General features: G+C 49.0%; 11 protein-coding genes and 1 long non-coding RNA gene across 13 annotated transcripts in view; 6 read left to right on the forward strand and 6 right to left on the reverse strand.

Moving 5' to 3' along the window:
• Positions 1–4410: 4410 nt before the first annotated feature.
• On the forward strand, positions 4411–5464 carry LOC128074017 (histone H1.11R-like). Its single transcript, XM_052669522.1, has one exon. It carries the CDS (start codon positions 4419–4421, stop codon positions 5082–5084), a length of 666 nt encoding a protein of 221 aa, XP_052525482.1. The 5' UTR covers positions 4411–4418; the 3' UTR covers positions 5085–5464.
• Positions 5465–5475: 11 nt separating this feature from the next.
• Positions 5476–6024, reverse strand: LOC128074035 (histone H2A-IV). The gene has a single exon (XM_052669542.1). It carries the CDS (start codon positions 6003–6005, stop codon positions 5616–5618), a length of 390 nt encoding a protein of 129 aa, XP_052525502.1. The 5' UTR covers positions 6006–6024; the 3' UTR covers positions 5476–5615.
• The window catches only part of LOC128074034 (histone H2A-IV), a 36903-nt gene continuing 16299 nt past the window's right edge, over positions 5476–26079 (reverse strand). The window contains exon 2 of the mRNA XM_052669541.1: positions 5476–5571. The gene's annotated coding sequence lies outside the window, so the exon portion shown is untranslated. The remainder of the gene's footprint in view (positions 5572–26079) is intronic.
• On the forward strand, positions 6322–6797 carry LOC128074048 (histone H2B 5). Its single transcript, XM_052669557.1, has one exon. It carries the CDS (start codon positions 6333–6335, stop codon positions 6711–6713), a length of 381 nt encoding a protein of 126 aa, XP_052525517.1. The 5' UTR covers positions 6322–6332; the 3' UTR covers positions 6714–6797.
• LOC128074030 (histone H3) lies at positions 8052–8579 on the forward strand. The gene has a single exon (XM_052669538.1). The coding sequence runs from the start codon at positions 8088–8090 to the stop codon at positions 8496–8498; it is 411 nt and encodes a 136-aa protein (XP_052525498.1). The 5' UTR covers positions 8052–8087; the 3' UTR covers positions 8499–8579.
• Positions 9461–9979, reverse strand: LOC128074031 (histone H3). Its single transcript, XM_052669539.1, has one exon. It carries the CDS (start codon positions 9941–9943, stop codon positions 9533–9535), a length of 411 nt encoding a protein of 136 aa, XP_052525499.1. The 5' UTR covers positions 9944–9979; the 3' UTR covers positions 9461–9532.
• LOC128074045 (histone H2B 1/2/3/4/6) lies at positions 11202–11772 on the reverse strand. The gene has a single exon (XM_052669554.1). The coding sequence runs from the start codon at positions 11696–11698 to the stop codon at positions 11318–11320; it is 381 nt and encodes a 126-aa protein (XP_052525514.1). The 5' UTR covers positions 11699–11772; the 3' UTR covers positions 11202–11317.
• LOC128074039 (histone H2A-IV) lies at positions 12021–12985 on the forward strand. The gene has a single exon (XM_052669547.1). The coding sequence runs from the start codon at positions 12053–12055 to the stop codon at positions 12440–12442; it is 390 nt and encodes a 129-aa protein (XP_052525507.1). The 5' UTR covers positions 12021–12052; the 3' UTR covers positions 12443–12985.
• On the reverse strand, positions 12565–13758 carry LOC128074014 (histone H1.11L). Its single transcript, XM_052669520.1, has one exon. It carries the CDS (start codon positions 13756–13758, stop codon positions 13081–13083), a length of 678 nt encoding a protein of 225 aa, XP_052525480.1. The 3' UTR covers positions 12565–13080.
• Positions 13929–16429, forward strand: LOC128074062 (uncharacterized). 2 transcript variants are annotated; one of them, XR_008202968.1, is made up of 3 exons: positions 13929–14075; positions 15349–15514; positions 16105–16429. It is a non-coding gene; the product is annotated as an uncharacterized LOC128074062 (long non-coding RNA). The 2 variants fall into 2 exon arrangements; XR_008202969.1 differs by lacking the exon at positions 13929–14075 and adding an exon at positions 14092–14688.
• On the reverse strand, positions 21396–21925 carry LOC128074044 (histone H2B 1/2/3/4/6). Its single transcript, XM_052669553.1, has one exon. It carries the CDS (start codon positions 21856–21858, stop codon positions 21478–21480), a length of 381 nt encoding a protein of 126 aa, XP_052525513.1. The 5' UTR covers positions 21859–21925; the 3' UTR covers positions 21396–21477.
• On the forward strand, positions 22013–23457 carry LOC128074042 (histone H2A-IV). Its single transcript, XM_052669550.1, has one exon. It carries the CDS (start codon positions 22213–22215, stop codon positions 22600–22602), a length of 390 nt encoding a protein of 129 aa, XP_052525510.1. The 5' UTR covers positions 22013–22212; the 3' UTR covers positions 22603–23457.

Below are 26079 nucleotides of genomic sequence, written 5' to 3' on the forward strand. Positions count from 1 at the left end.
GTGTTTTTTTCTTTACATATATTGGTGAAGAGGTACCAGTAGACCAATGGGAATCTCTGGAACAAAATTTTTCTTTTTTTTTTTTTTTTCACTGCATAGAGCAGCTGTCACAAGAATTTCTCATTTCAATATATACCAGGAAGAAAGAGGGAAAGAACTGGGGTTGGAACTAGATAACATTTAAGGTCCCCTCCAACCAAAGCCATTCTATAAATGTTGCTCACTGGTAATTTTTAAAAACACTTGGAAATTGACCACCAGTGGAAAACTATAGTAGTGTCCAGTGGAAAAGGAACAAGAAAGACAAATGGATTCAGGGTCTGAGCTCTGTACATAGCACACCTTGCATATGCTCAAGATGAAGGTGATGAAAGAACCTGCTAGAAGTATCCATCCTCCTTCAACCATTCTCCAAATACGTCTCCTTGCCCAGCCCCTGTGATGTCAGCAGTTATTTTTACACTGAGCTCAGGGCAGCACTTCAGCTGCTGGACATGGGTGCCAATCCACTCATTTCCTTTGCAGGTTCTGCATCCCAGTGGCCTCCTGGAAAAGTGCAGGGAACATCATCAGCACAGGGAGAGGAGGGGGATGTCTATCTCAGCAGCCAGGCACACACTGCTGTGGCCTTTCTGCTCTGGACAGGCTGGGAAGGAAAGCCCAGGATGAAGCAGCCACAAGTGTGAGACCGGCAGCCTTAGTGAGCAAATGGCTGTTTCTACTGGCCCCCTTTGGGCTTTGCGACTTGCTTGTGGATATGAAAAGACTTAGGTCACTGGTACCAGCTGCCCAGAGGAGGCTGGAGGATCTCCTTCCCTGGAGATACTCAAAAACCCATCTGGATATGATCCTGTGCACCCTGCCCTGGTTGTCCCTGCTTTAGTGGAGTTTGGGGTAGAGAGACCCAGAGGTGCTGCCAACCTCAACCATCCTGAGTGTCTGTGAGGTGTTACCTCCTGCCCTGATCCACCCCCACCTGTGGACTCACATCCCCATTTGACCTGTGTGTGTACAGGAGGGAGCTGAACTTTCTAACAAACTGGAAATGAAAATAAACAAACTGATCAATTGGATTTTTTTTAATGTTGTTGTATTATTTGTTTTGTTTTATTTATTTTGCTGTTAAATTAAACGAATCATCTCTGAACTGTTTTCCTACTCTCAGGAAATGGTGAGAGTTCACATGTTGACTCAACAGGAGGAGGGTAGAAAATCTGAGCCAAACAAAAGTTGGAGGATCAAAATAATTTAATTTCTAAGAAGCGTGGACAAGTGACTCTCAGTTCTCCCACCCCTAAAGCAGATGTGGCATCTGCTTATTTGGAAGGTGTAGAAACAAGAAGTGTGCTTAAACATGAATGGCAGGTGAAAAACTTAAAAGAAAGGGGAGAAGAGAAGCAAACAAATTCAAGAAGAATTACCCTCGGTATGTCCAGAAATGCATAAATAGCGAATCTCTATAAAGTGGTCTCTCTAGGACCAGTGATGTCAGTGGTGGTGGTCTCTATGCTTTATCACCTAGCACAAGGTTAAGTAACATAAAAGAGACAAGAAAAGAAATGGAAAATTGCCATTATCTTGCAATTCTTCTCTATCTTGCAGGCTTGAATTTGGTTTGAATTGCGATATGTTTTCTTTAAAGTTAGTAGGCATATGTTATTGGTTATAACAATCTATATCAGACTGGCTGGAAGTGCTCCGAATGGGCTTTTGGATCTTGCTCTGCAGCCTGAGCTGCCTCACAGTGATTGTACTAACAATGCTCAGAAGTGCTCAGAAACAAACATACAACAGCTCTGGCATTTATATTATTTCTTGATGGTCACCTCATCTAACCTGAGGCAGTAGAGCTTGCTGTAACTGTGATGGCAAATGGTTAAGAGGAGGGAGGGAGGGAGAATCTCTCCAGCAAGTATCCTCTCTATATGCTCTTTTTTTGTGCCTGCATTGCAGGGAAATGTGTACTGCTTCTGCATATCCTAATTAAGACTGAATATGACTACAGTGATAAATTCTGGTGCATAACTTCCAGCTTCTCTGCTGCTAATCACACACAGGGAAGAGCTGTACATGGGGCAGGAGGGCAAGTCACTGTCCTTGTGCTTTCACTACCACTATTGAATGAAGTAGTGCTGCATTCACCTTGTCTTGAATGCTTTGGTCATCTTTGGCACTTACACACTTTCCCTCCTAACATCATGGCTTTGCTGCTTGCTTGTGCAGAGAATATATTGCCTTCCAAACAGTAAAAGGGGAATCATGGAGTAAACACATAATCAGAAAAAATCAAGCAAGCAGAAGCTCTTAAAATGATTACAAAAATTGTTTTGAGTTGAGAAATAGCCTTTTTTGATGGGTATAAACTGATGGAGGTCAATGGCTTCAAAAGTGGAGTGAGGATCGCAGCAATGTGCTGCAGTGCTGCTCTGGCACATGCTGAGAGGCTCTTCCCCTGAAGATGATGGGTACTGTAGTTATCACTGCTATATAGGTTTTAGGCACACACTGTATTCCATCAGATTGTGTGTGTGGAAGATTTTTAACACCCAGAGGAAAGCAGTCTCAAGAAGATCCAGTTAAAGATTGGAGAAAAATCTTCTATTGTGCTGCATTATTGCTCTTGCAAAACAGGAGTTGCAGAGAATGAAGGAAACTGATTTACTGTGGGGTAGAAAGGCTTCTGCCTCAACCCGAGCGCTGGAACCACAATATGAGAAGAGTTAGTGAATGTAAAGAGGTTAATCTTGCGGAATCTGTAACAGGGTTAGTTTTCAGAGGGCACAGGGTTTCATGTGATGGAGCAGAATTCATCCACCTGGATTCGGGGAGCTTTATGAGACACTACCAATTTCACTGTTCAGTTTTCTATGTCCCCTATTGCCACATGAAGTATATCTGGCTTATGGTTATGTTGCCACTGTAAATTTCCTGGGGAATATCGCTCTATGAGCCACCCTGCTTCTAGTGCTGCTTGAAAGGCCAACATCCAGATCTGCTGGATTTTCCATCTCAGCCACCCTCCCTGCCTGAGGGACAACTCTCAGCTGGGAAACTTCAGTGATGAGGAAGGGTCAGAGAGAAAGCAGAAGTCGGAGAGACAAAGATTTCTATTCACCTTCCCTATGGTGGAATGGCAGAAGGGTGTGTGTTGTTATTATTTTTTTCCCAGTCACATATCTTCCATTTTGCTGAAACAATGGAGCTGAGCATCTGGTCAGCATCATGCAAGAACGATTTGTACACATTAGGCAGAAATGCAGCAATATGATGGGTAAGAGCTGTGAAAGGGCAAACTTCAAGATAAATGAATGAGGAAATCCTGTCAAGTACTGAAATACGAACAAAGTGTTAGCTGACAGGGAAGTGTGCACGCTTTGATCCAAACAGCTTTGGATCACTGCATGATGCAGCCAAAGGTTCTGTGTACATAGACTGCTCTGACTTTGCAACTGCTGAGTGAGCAGTGGGCAAAGATGGAGAGTTTTCTTCCTATTCTGGCATCATAATATGCATGAAGTGGCATTGTCACATCTCCTGCAGATGCACTTTGTCCATTATTTCCAAGTTACTGAATCACACCAACATATTGTACATAAATAGCACTGCATGTTTTAGTTATGTGGCCTGTTTCGGTATGCCAGAGGTTTCCATGCATCTCAATCACTTGACACAAACGTTTTCCCATTTGGTCTTCATGTCCCTGTTCAGCCATTATCATTAAAGAGCCCTGTACCACGTTAACAGCAGCTAAGGGTTACAGAGAAAGCCTCCCATTTGGAGGCGCATAAGCTGTACATCGTCTCCTATGTCACACAGACACGCTTGGAATTGTAGCTTGGGAAGTTTGGGGAGAAATATCCCCAACGGAGCTTTTCGCAGTGGCGGAAGACTGCAGCGGGATGGACAGCGCGCAGACACCGCAGCCGGCAGCTGTGCTACCTTGGCAGATTTGGAGCCGTGTGGTTCGGAACAGCGAGGCCCTGGCTGCCCGCTTCCCACTCAGGAGGAAAGAAGACCCTCTGGAGATTGAAGCCGACTTTGCTGTTTCGCGCTAGCATTAAAGGACAACATATAATTTACAAAGAAAAACAAAACTTTCTCTCTCGGAAGGACCGCTCGGTTGCAGGACACGGGATTTATCGTCATCTTTCCGCCCGAACGCAACTCTTTCTAGAACAAGACAACCACAGGTGAAAATAGACCCCTCCACGCTCCCTCAGATGTAGAGAAAGAACGATTTCGTGACAAACAAAGTAGAAAAAACACACTTTATTCTCCCCGAAGAAACACAAGCTGAGCGGTCGAGCGCCGAGCAGCAGCGGAGCGGGGCGGGGTGGCGTGCACCAATCAGCGCCCGCTGCGCTGCTATAAATGGGAGCGCTGCGGCCTCCGCCTCTAGTGCTGCTCGCGCCGCAGTCATGGCTGAGACCGCTCCTGCTGCAGCGCCCGCCGCCTCCCCGGCACCAGCCGCCAAGGCCGCCGCCAAGAAGCCGAAGAAGGCGGGTGGCGCCAAAGCCCGCAAGCCCGCGGGCCCCAGCGTCACCGAGCTGATCACCAAGGCCGTGTCCGCCTCCAAGGAGCGCAAGGGGCTCTCCCTCGCCGCGCTCAAGAAGGCGCTGGCCGCCGGCGGCTACGACGTGGAGAAGAACAACAGCCGCATCAAGCTGGGGCTCAAGAGCCTCGTCAGCAAGGGCACCCTGGTGCAGACCAAGGGCACCGGCGCTTCTGGCTCCTTTCGGCTCAGCAAGAAGCCTGGGGAGGGCATGGAGAAGCCTCCTAGGAAGAAAACATCTGCTGCTAAAGGCAAGAAGCCGGCGGCCAAGAAACCTGCCAGTGCTGCTAAGAAGCCTAAGAAAGCAGTGGCAGTGAAGAAGAGTCCCAAGAAAGTGAAGAAGCCAGCGGCTGCCACCACAAAGAAGGCAGCAAAGAGCCCCAAGAAGGCTGCCAAAGCTTCCAAGCCCAAAAAGGTAGTGGCTGCCAAGAGCCCGGCCAAGGCAAAGGCAGTGAAGCCCAAAGCTGCCAAGCCCAAAGCAACCAAAGCGAAGGCAGCCAAGACAAAGAAGGCGGCCCCCAAGAAGAAGTAAACCCTTGTGGAAGAAATCTCTTGACCCGCTTTTCAACCCAACGGCTCTTTTAAGAGCCACCCAAGATTTCTCAAAAGGAGCTGGATTACTGGTTAAACGATGTTCTTGGGCGCTTCCCGAGGAAGATCTGAGAAACGCATTTCATTCTTTACGATAGGGGTGGGCGGAGCGGGCTGCGGACAGTGGCGGACGCGACACCTCTGCGCCGCTTGGAAGCAGCGCTGCGATAGCTTTGAACGGCCCGCACTGCGTGCGGATTGGCTGTGCCGCGGCTGTCATCGCTCTCGGGGAGCGCAGTGCGGATACGCTGGGCGTGGGGAAGTGCCGGCGGGGGGAAGTAACACGGGCGTTCCTGTGCTAATGGCAGGAGTTCCCTTTTAAGCTTCGGCTGTTTGTTTGTTTTTTTTTTTTTTAACTTTGTCACTTTAATTAAACGTAATGAGATCGAAGCTCTTTTCCTGGATTTGTTGGTGGCTCTGAAAAGAGCCTTTGGGTTTACTTCGCTGCTTTGCGTGTTTCCGCGGGGCCGGCTCACTTGGCCTTAGCCTTGTGGCTGTCGGTCTTCTTAGGCAGCAGCACGGCCTGGATGTTGGGCAGCACCCCACCCTGCGCGATGGTGACCTTGCCCAGCAGCTTGTTGAGCTCCTCGTCGTTGCGGATGGCCAGCTGCAGGTGGCGGGGGATGATGCGCGTCTTCTTGTTGTCGCGGGCCGCGTTGCCCGCCAGCTCCAGGATCTCGGCCGTCAGGTACTCCAGCACGGCCGCCAGGTACACCGGGGCGCCGGCGCCCACCCGCTCCGCGTAGTTGCCCTTGCGCAGCAGCCGGTGCACGCGGCCCACGGGGAACTGCAGCCCGGCCCGCGACGAGCGCGACTTGGCCTTGGCGCGCGCCTTCCCGCCCTGCTTCCCGCGGCCCGACATCGCAGAAACTCAAAAAGTCAAAAGCGAAAGAAGTGCAGAAGTAACAGCAATCCAACAGCTCTCTTATATCCTTTCTCAGTAAAATGAGCGTGATTCGATAGGCTCAGAAAGCGATTTTGCGAAATCAGCCAATAGGGGCTCGGATCGTATTCTAACCAATGGTTATTAAGGACGAAAAACTATGGGCGAAAGGGCCTATCTCAGCCAATAGAAACTCAGAGGACTGCAACCTAATCTGCATAAAGGGACTATAAAAGGGGGAGAACGGAGCTGTAAGTAACGTTCCTGTGGTCAGTTCTGTTGGTGCGTTAGTTGGTTGTTATCGCAATGCCTGAGCCGGCCAAGTCCGCGCCCGCCCCCAAGAAGGGCTCCAAGAAGGCGGTCACCAAGACCCAGAAGAAGGGCGACAAGAAAAGGCGGAAGAGCCGCAAGGAGAGCTACTCGATCTACGTGTACAAGGTGCTGAAGCAGGTGCACCCCGACACGGGCATCTCGTCCAAGGCCATGGGCATCATGAACTCGTTCGTCAACGACATCTTCGAGCGCATCGCCGGCGAGGCGTCGCGCCTGGCGCACTACAACAAGCGCTCGACCATCACGTCGCGGGAGATCCAGACGGCCGTGCGGCTGCTGCTGCCCGGCGAGCTGGCCAAGCACGCGGTCTCCGAGGGCACCAAGGCGGTCACCAAGTACACCAGCTCCAAGTAGAGCGGTCCTGATCCTTATTTTGAACCCAAAGGCTCTTTTCAGAGCCACCCACTCTTTCAGTAAAAGAGCTATAGCACTTGATAGTTGTTGGTACACTGTAGTTTTTGTGTCTTCAAAAGAGCAAAATAAGCACGAGTACAATGTTAACTGGCTGAGAGTACTTGCTTTATGCAACATTTTACAGTATTTTCAGGTGAGCATGTTTATCTCAGACTGGTAAAGATGCCTTGAGTCTAATGAACTGTCTTGTTTGTGGGATGCTACCAACCAGTACCGATGTTCTTAGCAATGGTTGAAGTGAATTTTTGTGTAAATGATTTCTACATTTTCTTCTCTTGCATGAGTGAAAATCTTGTCAATTGGGCACCGCTAAGGCATGGAGAATGTAAGATTGCTGTAGGAATATTAACAAAGAGTTTAAGGGATAGAAGCACCACCATCAGCTTTCTTTCAGGAGAGAGAAAAAGCCAATAGGGTTATTTCATTGTACTGTCCCATCGGTACTGCGCTGCTCTACCCATGGCACCGAGCACACTGTCCCCCACGGCCCCGATCCTCAGCTCTCACCTATTCTCCTCAGCCCCCACCGCTCCGCGTTGCAGCTCCAAGGAGGGACGGGACGGGACGGGACGGGCAGGAGAGCGGTGCCCGCGGGACGTGTAGTGGTCGAGGCGAGGCGGACCTGAGTGAGGACTGCACGCCTCTCCTCGGCCCAAGAAGGGGGCGGGGCAAGGGGGCGGTAGCGCTAGACTCGGAGGAGAGCGGAGCCTTACCGAGGGCGGGTGTCGGAAGGCGGGGTCGGGAAGCAGCCCGGCAACGCTCGCACTGCGCGAAGCGGCGGCTGCTACCCGCGCTTGGAGCGGTGCTGCCGCGGCCCTGAGCCGATAAGGGGCTCCTCAATAGCAGCGAGCACGGACGTGAAAAGCGGGCTCTGACTCCAGCCCTGCTTCTGCTGGAGGGCGGAGCGGGGAGTAGGGAGAGTCTGAGGCAGGGACAGCGGGACTGCGCTATTCTCCCGTCACGCTCTACGCCGCTATTCGTGCGAGGCGGCTCTCAGGTTTCTCCTGAAACGACGGTGGAGCCGGCAGCGAAAAGGCGTCCGTGGTGGGCTGGCTCAGCGCGCAGAAGAGCGGGCGGATTGGACGAGACGGGAGGGGAAGGGCTCGGCGGCTTCAGCTGCCGAGGGGGCGGGGCGGGGCGGGGTTCCCGCCAGCGAAGAGCGGGCTTTTCGAATTGCCAGGCTCGGCCAATGACAGACCGCCTCCCGGGAGCGTCCAATCGGCAGCGAGCGTGCGGCTATAAATACCGCCGCCGCAGAAGGCTTGCTGCTGTTCCTTTGCCGAGAGCAGGGAGTGTACTGTCGAGTGCTGTGCGATGGCGCGCACGAAGCAGACGGCGCGTAAGTCGACGGGCGGCAAGGCGCCCCGCAAGCAGCTGGCCACCAAGGCGGCCCGCAAGAGCGCGCCGGCCACGGGCGGCGTGAAGAAGCCGCACCGCTACCGGCCCGGCACGGTGGCGCTGCGCGAGATCCGCCGCTACCAGAAGTCCACGGAGCTGCTGATCCGCAAGCTGCCCTTCCAGCGCCTGGTGCGCGAGATCGCGCAGGACTTCAAGACCGACCTGCGCTTCCAGAGCTCGGCCGTCATGGCGCTGCAGGAGGCGAGCGAGGCTTACCTGGTGGGGCTCTTCGAGGACACCAACCTGTGCGCCATCCACGCCAAGCGCGTCACCATCATGCCCAAGGACATCCAGCTCGCCCGGCGCATCCGCGGGGAGCGCGCCTGAGGCTGCTGTCCTTTCTCTGCCAAACCCAAAGGCTCTTTTAAGAGCCACTCCATCTGCAGTAAAAGGAGCTGTTGACACTTGCAACCAGTCACTTGCAACCAGTCACTAAGTGTGAAGTGCTTAGGTGTGTTGCTTGTTTCTAATGTTTCTTAATTCTGCTAGTTACTTTGTTTCACTATTAAAAAGTATCTTTTACACTGAATAGTATGGGAAAAGTGATTAAAGTAAATAATCAGTTTGTGATACCCACATGCAATACTAGCTCCTTACTGTATTGCCTCAGCATGAGGAATAGAGGCTACCTTCTAGTGTGTAAACAAGGCTATCTTCTGGCATGTAATCAGACTCAGATCTGTTGCAAGTATATGAAAGGCTTGTCAAGAGCTTGGATAATATGCCCTAGGAGGAGAGACTGAAAGAACAGGGGGAGTTCAGTCTGGGGAAAATGAGGCTGAGGGCAGTCCTTATTGCTCTCTTCCAATACCTGAAAGGTGCTTACAGCAAGAGCAGGGCTGATCTCACTGCAGGATGAGGGGAAATAGCCTCAAGTTGCACCAGGGTAAGTTTGGGTTTAGGTTGGATATCAGGAAAAGATTTAGAGAGAGGGTTATATTAAACACTGGAATAGACTGCCCAGGCAGGTGGTTGAGTCACCATCCCTGGATGTGTTTAAAATGTTTGGATGTGGTACTCAGGGACATGATTCAGTAGAGGGTTGTTAGAGCTAGGGTAGTATGGTTAGGTCATGGTTGGACTTGTTGATCCTTAGGGTCTTTTTTAATCTGAGTGATTCTGATTCTAAATGGAGCTTTTTAGTTAACTGATCTTGAATTTTAAATGTGAAGTCAGCACAGCATCCCGTGTGATACTTGGAGTTATATTTTGCAATATGTAAAGACATTTTGAATATTAAAAAAAAAAAACAAAATTGCAGCATAGCATTTCATTATGAATCAGTGTCAACAGCTCCTTTTACTGCAGATGGAGTGGCTCTTAAAAGAGCCTTTGGGTTTGGCAGAGAAAGGACAGCAGCCTCAGGCGCGCTCCCCGCGGATGCGCCGGGCGAGCTGGATGTCCTTGGGCATGATGGTGACGCGCTTGGCGTGGATGGCGCACAGGTTGGTGTCCTCGAAGAGCCCCACCAGGTAAGCCTCGCTCGCCTCCTGCAGCGCCATGACGGCCGAGCTCTGGAAGCGCAGGTCGGTCTTGAAGTCCTGCGCGATCTCGCGCACCAGGCGCTGGAAGGGCAGCTTGCGGATCAGCAGCTCCGTGGACTTCTGGTAGCGGCGGATCTCGCGCAGCGCCACCGTGCCGGGCCGGTAGCGGTGCGGCTTCTTCACGCCGCCCGTGGCCGGCGCGCTCTTGCGGGCCGCCTTGGTGGCCAGCTGCTTGCGGGGCGCCTTGCCGCCCGTCGACTTACGCGCCGTCTGCTTCGTGCGCGCCATCGCACAGCACTCGACAGTACACTCCCTGCTCTCGGCAAAGGAACAGCAGCAAGCCTTCTGCGGCGGCGGTATTTATAGCCGCACGCTCGCTGCCGATTGGACGCTCCCGGGAGGCGGTCTGTCATTGGCCGAGCCTGGCAATTCGAAAAGCCCGCTCTTCGCTGGCGGGAACCCCGCCCCGCCCCGCCCCCTCGGCAGCTGAAGCCGCCGAGCCCTTCCCCTCCCGTCTCGTCCAATCCGCCCGCTCTTCTGCGCGCTGAGCCAGCCCACCACGGACGCCTTTTCGCTGCCGGCTCCACCGTCGTTTCAGGAGAAACCTGAGAGCCGCCTCGCACGAATAGCGGCGTAGAGCGTGACGGGAGAATAGCGCAGTCCCGCTGTCCCTGCCTCAGACTCTCCCTACTCCCCGCTCCGCCCTCCAGCAGAAGCAGGGCTGGAGTCAGAGCCCGCTTTTCACGTCCGTGCTCGCTGCTATTGAGGAGCCCCTTATCGGCTCAGGGCCGCGGCAGCACCGCTCCAAGCGCGGGTAGCAGCCGCCGCTTCGCGCAGTGCGAGCGTTGCCGGGCTGCTTCCCGACCCCGCCTTCCGACACCCGCCCTCGGTAAGGCTCCGCTCTCCTCCGAGTCTAGCGCTACCGCCCCCTTGCCCCGCCCCCTTCTTGGGCCGAGGAGAGGCGTGCAGTCCTCACTCAGGTCCGCCTCGCCTCGACCACTACACGTCCCGCGGGCACCGCTCTCCTGCCCGTCCCGTCCCGTCCCGTCCCTCCTTGGAGCTGCAACGCGGAGCGGTGGGGGCTGAGGAGAATAGGTGAGAGCTGAGGATCGGGGCCGTGGGGGACAGTGTGCTCGGTGCCATGGGTAGAGCAGCGCAGTACCGATGGGACAGTACAATGAAATAACCCTATTGGCTTTTTCTCTCTCCTGAAAGAAAGCTGATGGTGGTGCTTCTATCCCTTAAACTCTTTGTTAATATTCCTACAGCAATCTTACATTCTCCATGCCTTAGCGGTGCCCAATTGACAAGATTTTCACTCATGCAAGAGAAGAAAATGTAGAAATCATTTACACAAAAATTCACTTCAACCATTGCTAAGAACATCGGTACTGGTTGGTAGCATCCCACAAACAAGACAGTTCATTAGACTCAAGGCATCTTTACCAGTCTGAGATAAACATGCTCACCTGAAAATACTGTAAAATGTTGCATAAAGCAAGTACTCTCAGCCAGTTAACATTGTACTCGTGCTTATTTTGCTCTTTTGAAGACACAAAAACTACAGTGTACCAACAACTATCAAGTGCTATAGCTCTTTTACTGAAAGAGTGGGTGGCTCTGAAAAGAGCCTTTGGGTTCAAAATAAGGATCAGGACCGCTCTACTTGGAGCTGGTGTACTTGGTGACCGCCTTGGTGCCCTCGGAGACCGCGTGCTTGGCCAGCTCGCCGGGCAGCAGCAGCCGCACGGCCGTCTGGATCTCCCGCGACGTGATGGTCGAGCGCTTGTTGTAGTGCGCCAGGCGCGACGCCTCGCCGGCGATGCGCTCGAAGATGTCGTTGACGAACGAGTTCATGATGCCCATGGCCTTGGACGAGATGCCCGTGTCGGGGTGCACCTGCTTCAGCACCTTGTACACGTAGATCGAGTAGCTCTCCTTGCGGCTCTTCTTGCGCTTCTTGTCGCCCTTCTTCTGGGTCTTGGTGACCGCCTTCTTGGAGCCCTTCTTGGGGGCGGGCGCGGACTTGGCCGGCTCGGGCATGCTGAACACCACACAAGCACTCAAAAACAACACTCCACCGCCACTCTCGCAGCGAGCGAACTGAAGCAGCCGACCGCGGGAGCCGCTTTTATAGCGGCGCTATGCAAAGCAGCAGCTCCGCAGCGCCGCGTTGCCATTGGCGGTAAGTTCGGCCCTGTGACGTCACCACCACACGCGCTTCACCATTGGAGGCCCTTCGATTCGCTCGCCCATTGGCTGCACGCACTGCGCCTCCCGCTCAGCCTATCAGACGGCGCACCTCCGCTCCGCCCGAACTGAATATAAGCGGGCGGGCGCGATGGGAGAGCGCTTTGCTGCGAGCTGTTGGTTTCTTCGTGGGAGCGAGTGGCTGCGATGTCGGGCCGCGGGAAGCAGGGCGGGAAGGCGCGCGCCAAGGCCAAGTCGCGCTCGTCGCGGGCCGGGCTGCAGTTCCCCGTGGGCCGCGTGCACCGGCTGCTGCGCAAGGGCAACTACGCGGAGCGGGTGGGCGCCGGCGCCCCGGTGTACCTGGCGGCCGTGCTGGAGTACCTGACGGCCGAGATCCTGGAGCTGGCGGGCAACGCGGCCCGCGACAACAAGAAGACGCGCATCATCCCCCGCCACCTGCAGCTGGCCATCCGCAACGACGAGGAGCTCAACAAGCTGCTGGGCAAGGTCACCATCGCGCAGGGTGGGGTGCTGCCCAACATCCAGGCCGTGCTGCTGCCCAAGAAGACCGACAGCCACAAGGCTAAGGCCAAGTGAGAAAGCTGTGGACAGTGTGTGGAGAAACCCAAAGGCTCTTTTCAGAGCCACCTACAAATTCAGGCAAAAGAGCTGAATTCCTTTATCTTAATTTATTAATTGCAGTCTATGACTTAACTTACTTTTTGGAAAGGTGGTACTAAATTCGTTAATGCAGGTATTTTTTAAGTTTAATTCTTTGTGACCATGTTAGTACTTTTTTTATTTCCCTGTGTCTTCCCCATGTTTGGTACTATTTGCTTAGTCTGGCTGTACACAAGCACTCTTTCCCTGCCTTTGACTTATTTCTCCTCTCCCGTAGTCAGATATGATTACAAAAGCATTTAAGTGCCTGCTATATGTTTGTGCTTCCTATAAAAGAAAAGAGACTTCAGCCCCTTAAGTACCTAACTAATCTGTAAGTGATTCTTCAGGCGTCAACTGCCCCCTATGTTATTGCAATTATTTAAGGCAATTTTTGATGCTATTACAAGCCTTTGAAGTCCTTCAGCATGTACTAGATGTGCTTGCATGTGAAAATTAAAAAACACCGGTAACATTTCATCACAGAACTGAATAAAAATGTGTTCAGCTCTTTTGGGGAAATCTTGGGTGGCTCTTAAAAGAGCCGTTGGGTTGAAAAGCAGCAGGTCAGGGGTTTACTTTTTCTTGGGGGCTGCCTTCTTTGCTTTGGTTGCCTTGGGTTTGGTCGCCTTGGGCTTGGCAGCTTTTGGCTTCACTGCCTTTGCCTTGGCCGGGCTCTTGGCAGCCACCGCCTTTTTGGGCTTGGAAGCCTTGGCTGCCTTCTTAGGGCTCTTTGCCGACTTCTTGGTGGCAGAAGCTGCTGGCTTCTTCACTTTCTTGGGACTCTTCTTCACTGCCACTGCTTTCTTGGGCTTCTTGGCAGCAGCCGCGGGCTTCTTGGCTGCTGCCTTCTTGGGCTTGGCCACTGACGTTCGCTTCCTAGGAGCCTTCTCCTTCACCTCCCCGGGCTTCTTACTGAGCCGAAAGGAGCCGGAGGCGCCGGTGCCCTTGGTCTGCACCAGGGTGCCCTTGCTGACGAGGCTCTTGAGCCCCAGCTTGATGCGGCTGTTGTTCTTCTCCACGTCGTAGCCGCCGGCGGCCAGCGCCTTCTTGAGCGCGGCGAGGGAGAGCCCCTTGCGCTCCTTGGAGGCGGACACGGCCTTGGTGATCAGCTCGGTGACGCTGGGGCCCGCGGGCTTGCGGGCTTTGGCGCCGCCCGCCGCCTTCTTCGGCTTCTTAGCGGTCGCCTTGGCCGGAGCCGGGGCGGCGGCGGGCGCTGCCTCAGCAGCGGGTGCCGGTGCGGTCTCAGACATGCCGGAGCTGCGCGGTGTGGACCGGCGGTTGCGGCCGAGGCGCCCTTATTTATAGCAGCGCAGCGGGCGCTGATTGGTGCGTTGCGGAGTCCTCCCCGCCCCGCCGCCCGGCGTGCTGTATCTCGGCTTGTGTTTCTTCCTTCTCAAAAAAGTGTGATTTTGGTAAAAATTGGTGTTCGCGGCACTCGGTTTCTTAACCACGGTGCTGGGGAGAGAGGGTAGTTTTGTCCTTTGGAGTTTCTTTTATCTCAGATGTAAAATGACGTTTATACAGGACTGTAATCTCTGAGTTTGGGGATTGTGTCAAGAGCTGAACAGTAAGATTTTTATTTTTACTTCTATATTGCAATTATGTTTCTGACGGCATCGCCACAGTGGCATCGGATTCGTGTTCCTGAGACGGTTTTTTATCACTGTAGTACAAAACGGAGATAATCTCGAGTCATTTTCTTTGCTTAAATTAGCTTTGAAAAGCAGCAAGTAACACAAAGTTTCCTCCAAGCTCTGCAGCTGGGTTAGGAGCTGCTTCCCGGTAACACGGTTTCATCTCTTAAAAATAACAAAAGCTTTGAACATTGTGCCCTATACGGCTTTGCACAGAGCTTATAAAAAGTGAAGAAATGATGTGTCTTTCACCAGAAATAGTTAAATGAATACCAGATCAGTTTAATTAGCCAGCAGTGTCATCTTACAAGAACATACAGATGTTCTTCCTCTGCTTTCTTCAGCTTTCTTCATCTTTGTACTAACATTTCAATTAATCATATTAACATTTCTTTCTCCCAAAAGAATTCTTTTGAGTAACCCAAGTAGGCAAATACATTCATCCCTGTGTTTATATTTTAAGATGAAGTGTTTACTTTGTGATTATTTTTATAGTTAAAGGCATATTGTCAGTCAAATACGGCAGCTGAACAAAAAATAACCAAGGTAAGATATGCTTGTTTTCTGCATGGAAAGAACTGCAGGTTAGGCTGGAGGGACTTCTTTAATAACACAGTATAAATCCAGTAGGCGATCAAACAATTCTCTCCTCAGCACTGCCAAGGTAAACTCGAGTAGGAAATTGAGGGCAATGCTAAAGAGGAAATGCTACAATACAGCTGTTCAATACTTCTTGTCCTAACTGCTTGATTTGTTTTTGTTTTTTTTTTCTTTTTCTCAGGTGAACAAATGCTCTTACATAACCTGAGAAAACTTTATTTTGCATTTGATTGTATCTTTCTAATTTAAACTTCAGTACGGCACAGTATTTGGTAACTTTATAGATGTGATGAATACATTTCATTAACTTTATTTGCTGTTTCCTCTCTTTCTCAGCACTCCTGTACTCTACAAACTGATATCTGGAGCTCTATAGCCAAAATTAGTATTGTGAGCCTTAATATTGTCCAGCTCATAATGAGAGATCTGTTTCTTTTGCTTTGACCCCTATAATTCATTTTATACACATTCATTTTATATATAGACTATTATTAAAATCCTGTATTTCAGGAAAACATGAAACAGGACATTGAATATGTAGTGAGCAGAGCTACAGTCTCCCATCTTACAGCACTTTTTTTTTTTTTTTTTTTCCCCTCTGGTGAGACATGTAGAAACAAGATCCAGATGGGATCCATCCACACAGGATCTGATGAGAGGCTGTGAGATCCTGACGAAAACAGAAAATAGAGCCAACTTTGCCTTCCAGTTCTTAAATGCTGTTGCAGAAGAGACCATGAGCACAAGGATGGTGAGAGGACAGGATGCAGTGGTAGGTTATTTTGTGCTCTGTGGCCTCAGTGAGAGGACATAACTTACAACTTCAGCATAGTGTCTCCTGCCCTCAGCATTCGTCCTGCTGGCATCAGGTTTTGTTTTTTAACCTTTTGTATGTCGCTGAAGAAACTGCCTAAACAAAGAAGTGAGGCCACAGCAGACAATTCTTTTCTTGTTGTGTTCAGATTTCTGAGACAGAGCTTTGCTCATTCTGCTGACTTGCATTTCTTTTCCCCTGGTAGAAGGTCAGAGAGTGGCACAATGCACAAACAATCACAGATGAGCTCATGTTTGAGCTGTTGGTGGCAGAGCAGAACCACCATGGAGAAGGCAGTGGGTGGGAGGGGGGGGGGGGGGGGGGGAAGGGTTTCCTTTTACCAAAGTAGGATTTTGTGATGTGGGATAAATTGAATATGTATAAAATAATTCTCTTGGGATGGGTCAGATAGTAGAATTAATTGTTCAGAAGTATGCAGTACAATGTGGGAAAGGACAGGAGACCTGAGGGATTATTTCCTGTTATGAAAATGCAGTCATTTGTGGTTTTTTTTTTCTTTTTTTTTTTTCTTTCTGCATTTCCTGCAGTAATACAGCACACAAACTCTTGTGAAGTTTGTGGCAGTAGTGAAGACAGTCTAAGGATTTTGCCAGCAGCACTGATTTACCATGACTTGGGTACAATTAAAGTGTGAGAAACCTCCAGGAGATGTGGTTGTGTCCTGGAGTGGCTTTTGTCTGCATAAGGCAAGAAACAGAATAGCATCACATGTGAAAGTGTAACAAGAGAAGGAGATGAGGTTATTTAGAGCTACCATCTGTATCGATGCTGTATTTCATTCACACTTCTTATGTGTGGTATCCTATTAGGTCAATTCTGACTTCTCTGTGCTCCAGATACAAAAAAAATAAATAAATGAAGTCATGAAGTCACTCATGGCAATGCAAATCTGCTTGACTTGGGATGATCTCTAGGACACCTTCTGTCATGGGTAGAGGCAGTTTTTTAAAAATGGATTTTTGATGGTTTTCTGAATAATAACACATTGTTACACGAAAGAGAAAAAATCTATTTCTCAGTTGGAAAGCATTACTACTGCTTACAGCTCAGTCTCCAGTATAGGACTCTTCCTCATAATAAGAGGTTTTTTAGTATTCATAGATCTTTTAAATTCCCATATAGATCACTAGCATCTTTTTGTAAGAAATCTACAATCAGATGCATAGTAGACATCAGGCAGCAAATTACATTATCTAGTCAGAAATATCCATATAGACTTCTTTAATGTTCCTAAAATTATTTCCTTGTGAAAAAAAAATTCCAAATCCAAATATTCAGTTTTAGTTTGATGCAAAACAGAACAGAAACAGCTCCTTTCTCATTCCAGTCCATTTAATTTTTAAAGGCTCCCAAACTCAGCTAAGGTGTAATTCCAAGAATCAGTTCAGATCAATCATTCAGTGTAAAGTGTCATGTTCAATATTTAATGCTTCAATATCACATAAATACAACATGTATGAAAATGTTACTGTACTGATTAATTTATACATGTAAATTTATGCTTTACTAAAAAGAGATTTTGCCTGTAGTGAATGTGGATTCAGGTAGAAAGGAGATAGCCATTCATCACTCTTTCTCTCCACTTACCTCACTCATTTAATAAGCTGGGAGGGTCACAGGAGGCAGAGCATATGACATGTCTGAAAAATGTGTACAGCACTTTGGAGACCAGGAGAAAATGTACTATGGAAATTCTGTGAATCACTGAGATGCAGTACACTGAATATTTCCAGGCATTCAGACAAATGTTCAGGGTTGTTTTTGGTAAACGTGAACAGAACTTCAAACATAGATTTCCATTTTCTGCCCTTAAGTCACATGCTTTAACAGGGACAGTAGGGAAAGGCTGATGGTCGGACTCGATCTTGGAGGCCTTTTCCAAACTTAATGATTTTGTGATTCTATGTGAAATGCCACTTTCCAAAGGCACATTAACAAGATAGTTTATTTGCTGCAGCACACGTAGCACATGTAATTGGAGATCTCCTGGCATCTCATGCCTGGACTGCTGCTGCTCACCCTGCAGACAGCAGCTCCTTCCCCTGTGGGTCTGTTCAGAGAAGACACTCACCTGGGCTGTCCACTCCACAAACAGCCTCAGTAAACGTGTTGTGCTGCGTGGTCAAGCTTTCATTTGCTCCTCAAGACTATGAGAACAAAATGCTGTCTTCGACTTGTGCCTGGTAGATGCGGCAAAGTGGGTATGGATTGTATCAGGGTGAAATATGAAGTGACAGTTGTGCAATAACACACCTTCTTGAGAGCTGAACTGTTCTGTATGGTCTCCTACATCTGTTGGCAGTGCAGAGAGGTGAGGTGGTTGAGCTGCTACTTACGTGCCCGGTAGGAAATAATGAGTCTTGGAAAGAAGTGCTGCACAGATGGGAAGAGTGCCACCAACTGCAGTGCTTCAGGATGGGGAAGACATCATAGCTGCCCTTCCTCCTTGTAGGCTGTGCTGAAAGAAGAAAACTGTAAAGTCAGCACTGGAAATGAGACTGAAAAGCTGGTATGCATGTATCCTTCCCAGATATTTTGGGGTTGGGAAACCTATGCATTTCAGAAGGAGGTTGTGGTAGTGGTACCAGCAAGATCAGTGGGGCATTTGTAGTTTATGTGATGCTTTCTATTAACATGGCTCAGGATTTCTCACTGGCTGCCTTACCTGTTAGTAGGGCCACTGCAGCAGAAGATGTGGGGCCACCAGAAGTGCACTTTCTGACAGGGTTTTGCCAACCGTCTTGTTGATGTTTGAGTACTTGAGGCAGGTACTCAGTGCTGCTCAGTTTTGATTCCCAAATCCCCTGGTATTTTGGTCTATCCTTAAGATATCACCAATTTATACCACCATGACACTTCTGCCACTCTCTCTCTCTCCTTTTATTGCTGTAGATTGACACCTGTGTGACTGCACACAGACAATTGGAGCAGGATGTGGAGAGTGGTATCTGCTCTTTGTTCAGCTGGACAGAGAAATGATGAAATGTTTTCTCTGGTTCTTAATATCTGCTACAAGCTTCTCCTGTCTTCCTAGGCCTACCATGATGAAGTTCAACACAATTCTTGGCTGAGTTGCTATAACTCAGAACTACAACCCAGAGACAGAAAGCAGGTGTTTGATGAGGCAGGAAGGAGGTGGATGTTACATGTTCAATAACTTCAGGCATTGCTTGTTGTGCCATAAGGAACAAATGATCCTTTCCCAGGAGGAGGAGTGGCAGTGGGAGAGTGCTGGGTGTAGATTACTGTAAACATGAGCAGGAGGCACAATCAGATTGATGAGGTGGATGGGAGGGAGAATTGGTGAAAGAAAGAGGAAGCAAAGACAAAAGAGGCTGAAAGGCACTTCTGATTACACCTGTGATACTTTGCAGTCAATATTCACCCAAGCAGCAATTCTGAAGTGAGTCACTCCAAGTAAGCAGTAGGTCATCTACAAGGGAGGCTCAAGGGGAACCTGCCTTGATATTATTCCAGCAGTGGGCATATCATGGAAGGGAGGAAGAAGGGCCTAGCCTTGTGGGATGTTTTCCTTGTGAGAAAGCATATGTTCCTGTGGGAATAGAGACTCTTCTGACACAGACCTACAAGCAGACTGGGAGTGAAATCTGCTCTGCATTGCAAGGCCAAGGCTGGATTTTCCATTCCGTGGAACCAGAGTCCCAGAATCATCTTCCAAAGATCAACTGGTGCTCAGGGAACTGATTCTCTGATAGGATCTGAAGGTGCACACGGTTCAGGGGCACACACAGTGAGGGCGTCTCTGTGAACTGCTCCTGCAGGAAGGCTGTGCTTTGGGAGAACAAAAGGGTGCTAAAACCATTGCTTTCAGTGGTGTGATTTTTTTTTCTTTGTCTCAGTTAAGTTCCCTTTTCCTCTGATGTCAGATTGATAGGCCCCCCGCTAAGGAGTGAATTCAGCTTCCTTCTCCAATTTCCATCCAGTTAAACACAACATATGGACAAAGGTACATCTGGGTGGCGGGTACGTTCTTGTTTTCTTGGGCTTGTGACTGCCAGGTGAAGTTTATAAGGAACACCCAAAGGAAAATTGGTTTATACTGCCTGGTATTTATTCACTGAACCTTCTGGTGTGAATTCCAGATGTCTCCCACCATCTTTCCCTTAGATTTCTTTCCTAGTCAATACACACTAATGTCTACTGGGAACGTTTGGTAAACAATAAGTGGCAGAAAGGGCACAATTGCTTACCTGCAAAGAGAAGAGGGTTTACATTTCTTCTTACCCTTAATAATAATGATAATAACGATTACGTTAATAACAATAATCCTAAGGGTATGGATCATATGCAAGCAATAGGGTTAAGCTGACTGGTAGAATATTTTTTGTAACAGTGAAAAATTGTCACCAAAGTCTGGGGATGAAACCCGCTAACCCAAAAGTTGGGTTAGAAAGTTGACATTACTTTATAGCAGCAGTAGGTTCATAGAGGATCACTGCTTCTCACATTCAAGTGCATGAGCAGAAGCACACATTAAATACATTCAAACGTGTGAATATCCATACAACTTCCCCAAATTTCCCATCTATTCTGAGAATTGATATACATGTTAAAATCTAATATATCATATTAAAATCTAATGCCACGCACGTGCTAGGTAAATATAAGACCCTTGCAAGGGTTTTTAGTGTCATGAGGTTCCACTGCGAGTTGCTATCAAGGCAAAAGATTGCATATTACAAAGTCCAGGTCCTATATACAGTCAAGAACTTATTTACAAAAAAAAACATGGGCTGTTGACTAAGATTCTCATCAGCACTTTGACCTCGTTATCAACCCTAGCAGGGTACAGCGTACCCCTCTCAAAGCTTGTGGAATGTTGAGACACTGCTTGCAGGATCCATACGGCCTGCTTATCTAGGAATAACAACCTTCCCTAAACAGAATGCAGATTTGTAGAGGATTTTGCAGTAACTACCGAAGGTCCCGAGTTTACTGCCAGTATCAGGTGACAGCGGTCAAAGTACTGAGGAAAGGAGGGGCTTTCATCCTTTATCTCCACATCATGCCAAGTCATTCACACCGTTTTTGAACATCACGATGAACTCCTATGAAGCTGCTCTGGTACCGTTAAGGATCACGCAGAAAAATCAACGAGCGCTAACTACTGTGTATCCATCTTAATTAGGCGACAAGCGTCTTGCCTGTGCAGCCTGAGCACGTGTAAAGTGACAGATGTGGGAGGAGATCACCTACTGGGTAAAGTGCCCCGCGTGCGGGCTGGGAGGAGAAGGGCTCTGAGAGACGCTGCGCGACCGGGCAGCTCCGCACCGCGTGGGCACCCCACGCCTCAGCACCGCCTCCTCCGACCCTGCAGAACCTCCCCCCCGCCCCCGACACGAGCTCCTCCCGGCACTCAATGACGTCAGGGTCAGGGAGCTGACCTCCGTCTCTCTAGCCAATCGACAGCGACATTCCAATCAGCTCGCTACACGCAGGCGTGACTCAGCGCCCGGGCTGCAGGGTAAAGCGCCGATACAGCGACCGCCGCGGTCACAGTGCCTCTATTGAGGTACAAGGGTTTGCATCTGAAAAGCTTCGTCAATGGTCTCGTCTGAGGCTTTAACATCTCTAAAACGCCAAATCTAGCCTGCGGAACGTTTATCCAGACCAGCTTATTTCGTTCTGGCATTTTTTTCCCCTTTTAAAATACTTATAATCTGACGTATGATGTAAAAGCTCAGGAAACTCGGAGACTCATTAGTTATGTGAACAATTAAGTGAAAAATAACTGTACCGAATATAATCATACAAGAAATATGCAGCAGATTAGCAGAGAAAATACCTAACAATAAAACACAGTAATTAAAGCTCTTTTACTGATAGAGTGGGTGGCTCTGAAAAGAGCCTTTGGGTTCAAAGTGAGGATCAGGACCGCTCTACTTGGAGCTGGTGTACTTGGTGACCGCCTTGGTGCCCTCGGAGACCGCGTGCTTGGCCAGCTCGCCGGGCAGCAGCAGCCGCACGGCCGTCTGGATCTCCCGCGACGTGATGGTCGAGCGCTTGTTGTAGTGCGCCAGGCGCGACGCCTCGCCGGCGATGCGCTCGAAGATGTCGTTGACGAACGAGTTCATGATGCCCATGGCCTTGGACGAGATGCCCGTGTCGGGGTGCACCTGCTTCAGCACCTTGTACACGTAGATCGAGTAGCTCTCCTTGCGGCTCTTCTTGCGCTTCTTGTCGCCCTTCTTCTGGGTCTTGGTGACCGCCTTCTTGGAGCCCTTCTTGGGGGCGGGCGCGGACTTGGCCGGCTCAGGCATACTGAACACCACACAAGCACTCAAAAACAACACTCCACCACCACACTCGCAGCGAGCGAACTGAAGCAGCCGACCGCGGGAGCCGCTTTTATAGCGGCGCTATGCAAAGCAGCAGCTCCGCAGCGCCGCGTTGCCATTGGCGGTAAGTTCGGCCCTGTGACGTCACCACCACACGCGCTTCACCATTGGAGGCCCTTCGATTCGCTCGCCCATTGGCTGCACGCACTGCGCCTCCCGCTCAGCCTATCAGACGGCGCGCCTCCGCTCCGCCCGAACTGAATATAAGCGGGCGGGCGCGGTGGGAGAGCACTTTGCTGCGAGCTGTTGGTTTCTTCGTGGGAGCGAGTGGCTGCGATGTCTGGCCGCGGGAAGCAGGGCGGGAAGGCGCGTGCCAAGGCCAAGTCGCGCTCGTCGCGGGCCGGGCTGCAGTTCCCCGTGGGCCGCGTGCACCGGCTGCTGCGCAAGGGCAACTACGCGGAGCGGGTGGGCGCCGGCGCCCCGGTGTACCTGGCGGCCGTGCTGGAGTACCTGACGGCCGAGATCCTGGAGCTGGCGGGCAATGCGGCCCGCGACAACAAGAAGACGCGCATCATCCCCCGCCACCTGCAGCTGGCCATCCGCAACGACGAGGAGCTCAACAAGCTGCTGGGCAAGGTCACCATCGCGCAGGGTGGGGTGCTGCCCAACATCCAGGCCGTGCTGCTGCCCAAGAAGACCGATAGTCACAAGGCTAAGGCCAAGTGAGCACAACTTATGACAAATCCAGATGCAAGCACAAAAGGCTCTTTTCAGAGCCACCCACTTTTTCTTTAAGAGAGTTGATGCACTTTTTCCAGTTCTTATCTTTCCTGTGGGCGTTGATGGGATGCACGTTATATTTGTTTTCCGTTTAGTGTGCAGCCCTTTACAAACGTCCGCCGGCTCTGATGCAAAGCCGCGCGCAGCTCTCTTTGCAGGGCAGCGCTGGCGGCGCAGTTACGCCGCGGTGTGCGCTCAAGTCCTCCATCGGCAGTGGCTGCTCAGGCGGAGTTGTACCGCCGCCCTCCGGGAGCTGCGCTACGCTTTAACAGGCAGAAAGGGTGGTGCTTCCTAGCAGAGTGGGCCGTGGGTTTTTCGTTCCTACCTGTGGTATCTAAGAGCTGCTATAGGTCTGGTCTGTCTGCCTCCATGAGGCTGTCTTTCGGGTGAATCTTTCTGGTCGATTCTATTAGCCTTTTAGGGAATCTCAAAATTTGCTTTTCACTATTGCTTTTTCTTAGTTCATAATTTGCAGTCAGTATTTTCTATCCTAAACCTGAAGCAGAATTTATATTGTTTCTTCTATGAGGCTTTGCATGACATGAGGTAATCTTGTAGGATTTGAGCTGCATCAACCTCTGTTCTTTCCTGTGGGAACTGAAATTGTGTGACACCCATGTGACGATTTTGCTTCTGGGAGATTTGTATCAGTGATTTCAAACAGCAGCATCTGAAAGTTTGAAGTATGAAATTGGTGTGGACAAATAGATCTCTCTGAGCCAGCTCAGACCAGGTGCCTGTTTGCTATGATGCTGAGTTGGGTGGTTGTGTGTTGGGAGCAAATAAAGAAGCAGACTACTTAAAATATATATATATAAAGACTTGAGATGTATCGTTCCTATAGTAATGTCCTCTTTTGTGTGTGTTTCTGCAGAATGACTTAAAAAAGCAAGTCTTACTGTGTCCCAAGGGTAAAAGGCGAAGAAACTGTTTCACAGCTGAGGCTGTTGGGGGAGCAGCAGCTGCAGCTTGCTGCCAAATGAGCAGTGGGTGCAGTGCACATAGGAGAGGTGTATGTTTCTTCACATCTCTGATGCTGTACAACAGCAGCACAGGTTCTCGTGCTCTCTCTGTAGTTCAATGTTCATCCATAATTCTGTGGCCTTTGCTTCTTTTCAGAACTGTTCAAGAGTCTTTCAAGACTAAAATCTACAGGTGACACAAACAGTGGTACAAACAGTTGTGGATTCTGCTGGTGATGAGAATTCTGAGCTGTCTTGCTATTCCTCTCATATATAAACTCCTTGTTCTCTCCAGTTTTAAAATGAGTATATGTGCAGAATTGCTATCAGAGTAATTTTGTTAAAAGGAAATGGAATTAACTTTTTGGTTAAAGGTCAGCATCATGAGTGAGTATTTTTGAAACCACTCTGAGAGTGGCATCAGAAATGGCCACAAAGTACAGCAAGTTACTTGCAGCCATCAAAAATAAATATATTAAAAATGAATAAAACAAGTACTGCACCTGGTGAGTTCCAGAGGGTGCTTTGCAGCACCTGGTTTTGTGGTTTTAGGCCTCTGGTTTTGTGACCCAATCCTGAGGGAACTGGATGCAGCTGCTCTTTGTCATGTTTCTTCTCCTATCCCATGTGTGTGAGCTGGGCAGGGAGAAGGGTTTTTTCAGTGGGATTCCCTCTTCCTATTAATTATGCTTTCATAATGCAGATTATTTTCAAGTATACTCTTTTGTAATCAAACTGGAAAATAAAGATGGGAGTTGCTTAACATAACAATAATTTGAATAATTTGCACTGTGTGTAATAATAAGTAATTTCTGGCAACTTGGAAAATAATATGAGCTGAGAAGTGAGTGAGCAAATATTGACTCAAACCGACCAACCAGGAAGCAGAATAAAGTAGTTACAGAAGTGTTTTGTTCAGTTTCTCAATCGGATCTTTGGCACTGATCATTGTGTATAATATCTGAATCATCTTCCTGTGTTGTCAGTTAAGCAGAGCAGCAGTTACTGTTACTTGTTCACCCAGATGCTGCATTTCATTTTTGCAAAGAACAGACTGTGTGGTTTTGTTTCAGTTTAACTTGTAAGTGACTGACAAATATAAAATGTACTGCATGTATGGCTAGGTAAGTAGCATCTTTCCAAAACTGCTTGACTGTAACAGACTATGGAAATGAAAAACAAGATAATGGCAGTTTTTAACTGCATGGATCATTCTTTGCTATACCTTATGGTTGATAACACACTACAGGCACAAAGCACAGTGTACATGATTGATTAAAATGATTGATTAAATGTGTTCATGTAAACAAAAAATAAACCTACCGTGTGTTTCTGTTCACGTGAACGAAGGCAGGTTTTTCAAGGTAGGAATTGACAGTACACAACACACAGTGGCCTTTTTGAAGGCTGTGCTTTATAGCAATTCCCAGGATGATTTATGTGAACTTGCTCCACTCTCTGGTTCACAGGAAGTGTTCTCTGAGTAGAATGTGTTACAGAAGACAAAGGAAACTGCTTTGGATTTAATAGTAAAGAACTATAAAGAATATAACAGATAGTATAATGCACTATTGTGTGATTTTTATATTCATGGTGGTGTTTTCATTAATTCCAAATGTTAGTCAGGTAAAACGTTTGTGAGATGACTCTGACTGCAGTGCTGTCAGAACCTGTGACCTCCTGTAGACAACTCTGATGCCCCTCACTTAGTCTTTGCTTCATCTAGAAACCTGTGTGTACTTCTTTATCTCCTGTGATTCAGTGATTCCCCTCCCTTCCCTCCTTCACCCCATCCTGATCTTCTCCTTTCATCTTACTGCTTAAATTGTAGGGCTAACATTCCCATGCCTCTAAGATCCCCTTGAATGTGATCAGTTTTGGGCTTGAAATGTTGGCACTGATCTGATAGACATGTTTGTGTTGGAATATCTGCTGCTGGATATCATCCCATGAAACACTCTCCTCAGATGGTCTCCATCTCAGATGGAGATAAAATTGTTTGCTACTCTTGCTGAGCCTAATTCTTACTGCTGTTATGAATGGTTTAAAAAAAAAAAAAAAAAAAAAAAAAAAAAAGGCAAGCACACAACATTTTTGATGGTACTTGGTTTTTGTCGCTGCAGTGACTGGGATCTCAGCACCGAGAGATGGAGCAATGACGGTGCTACAGTCAGATCTGATGGGGTGTGTGTGTGTCCACAGAGGAATGCTGTGTGCACAGCACAGCAGTATCTGAGATTGTACTCACACTGGAATATTGTACTGAGGTTGGAAGGAGAAAGCGTAATCAATATTTTCTGTGCTGATGACTTTCAGGATTTGAGTAAGAAATGTGCATGCTGAAACAGCCTGCAAGAGAGGAAGATTATCTGGAATTTCATAGAATCATAAAATGGTTTGGGTTAGAAGGGACCTTTAAGATTGTCCAACCCAATATGTGTGAAAGCTCCACAGATGAAGC

This window comes from Tympanuchus pallidicinctus, unplaced genomic scaffold (assembly GCF_026119805.1).
Source record: "Tympanuchus pallidicinctus isolate F22 unplaced genomic scaffold, pur_lepc_1.0 scaffold8, whole genome shotgun sequence".
NCBI lineage: Eukaryota > Metazoa > Chordata > Aves > Galliformes > Phasianidae > Tympanuchus > Tympanuchus pallidicinctus.

Bases quoted from the DNA above. Each gene is read 5' to 3' on its own strand.
- LOC128074017 (XM_052669522.1), top strand. From the start codon at position 4,419: ATGGCTGAGACCGCTCCTGCTGCAGCGCCCGCCGCCTCCCCGGCACCA.
- LOC128074035 (XM_052669542.1), bottom strand. From the start codon at position 6,005: ATGTCGGGCCGCGGGAAGCAGGGCGGGAAGGCGCGCGCCAAGGCCAAG.
- LOC128074048 (XM_052669557.1), top strand. From the start codon at position 6,333: ATGCCTGAGCCGGCCAAGTCCGCGCCCGCCCCCAAGAAGGGCTCCAAG.
- LOC128074030 (XM_052669538.1), top strand. From the start codon at position 8,088: ATGGCGCGCACGAAGCAGACGGCGCGTAAGTCGACGGGCGGCAAGGCG.
- LOC128074031 (XM_052669539.1), bottom strand. From the start codon at position 9,943: ATGGCGCGCACGAAGCAGACGGCGCGTAAGTCGACGGGCGGCAAGGCG.
- LOC128074045 (XM_052669554.1), bottom strand. From the start codon at position 11,698: ATGCCCGAGCCGGCCAAGTCCGCGCCCGCCCCCAAGAAGGGCTCCAAG.
- LOC128074039 (XM_052669547.1), top strand. From the start codon at position 12,053: ATGTCGGGCCGCGGGAAGCAGGGCGGGAAGGCGCGCGCCAAGGCCAAG.
- LOC128074014 (XM_052669520.1), bottom strand. From the start codon at position 13,758: ATGTCTGAGACCGCACCGGCACCCGCTGCTGAGGCAGCGCCCGCCGCC.
- LOC128074044 (XM_052669553.1), bottom strand. From the start codon at position 21,858: ATGCCTGAGCCGGCCAAGTCCGCGCCCGCCCCCAAGAAGGGCTCCAAG.
- LOC128074042 (XM_052669550.1), top strand. From the start codon at position 22,213: ATGTCTGGCCGCGGGAAGCAGGGCGGGAAGGCGCGTGCCAAGGCCAAG.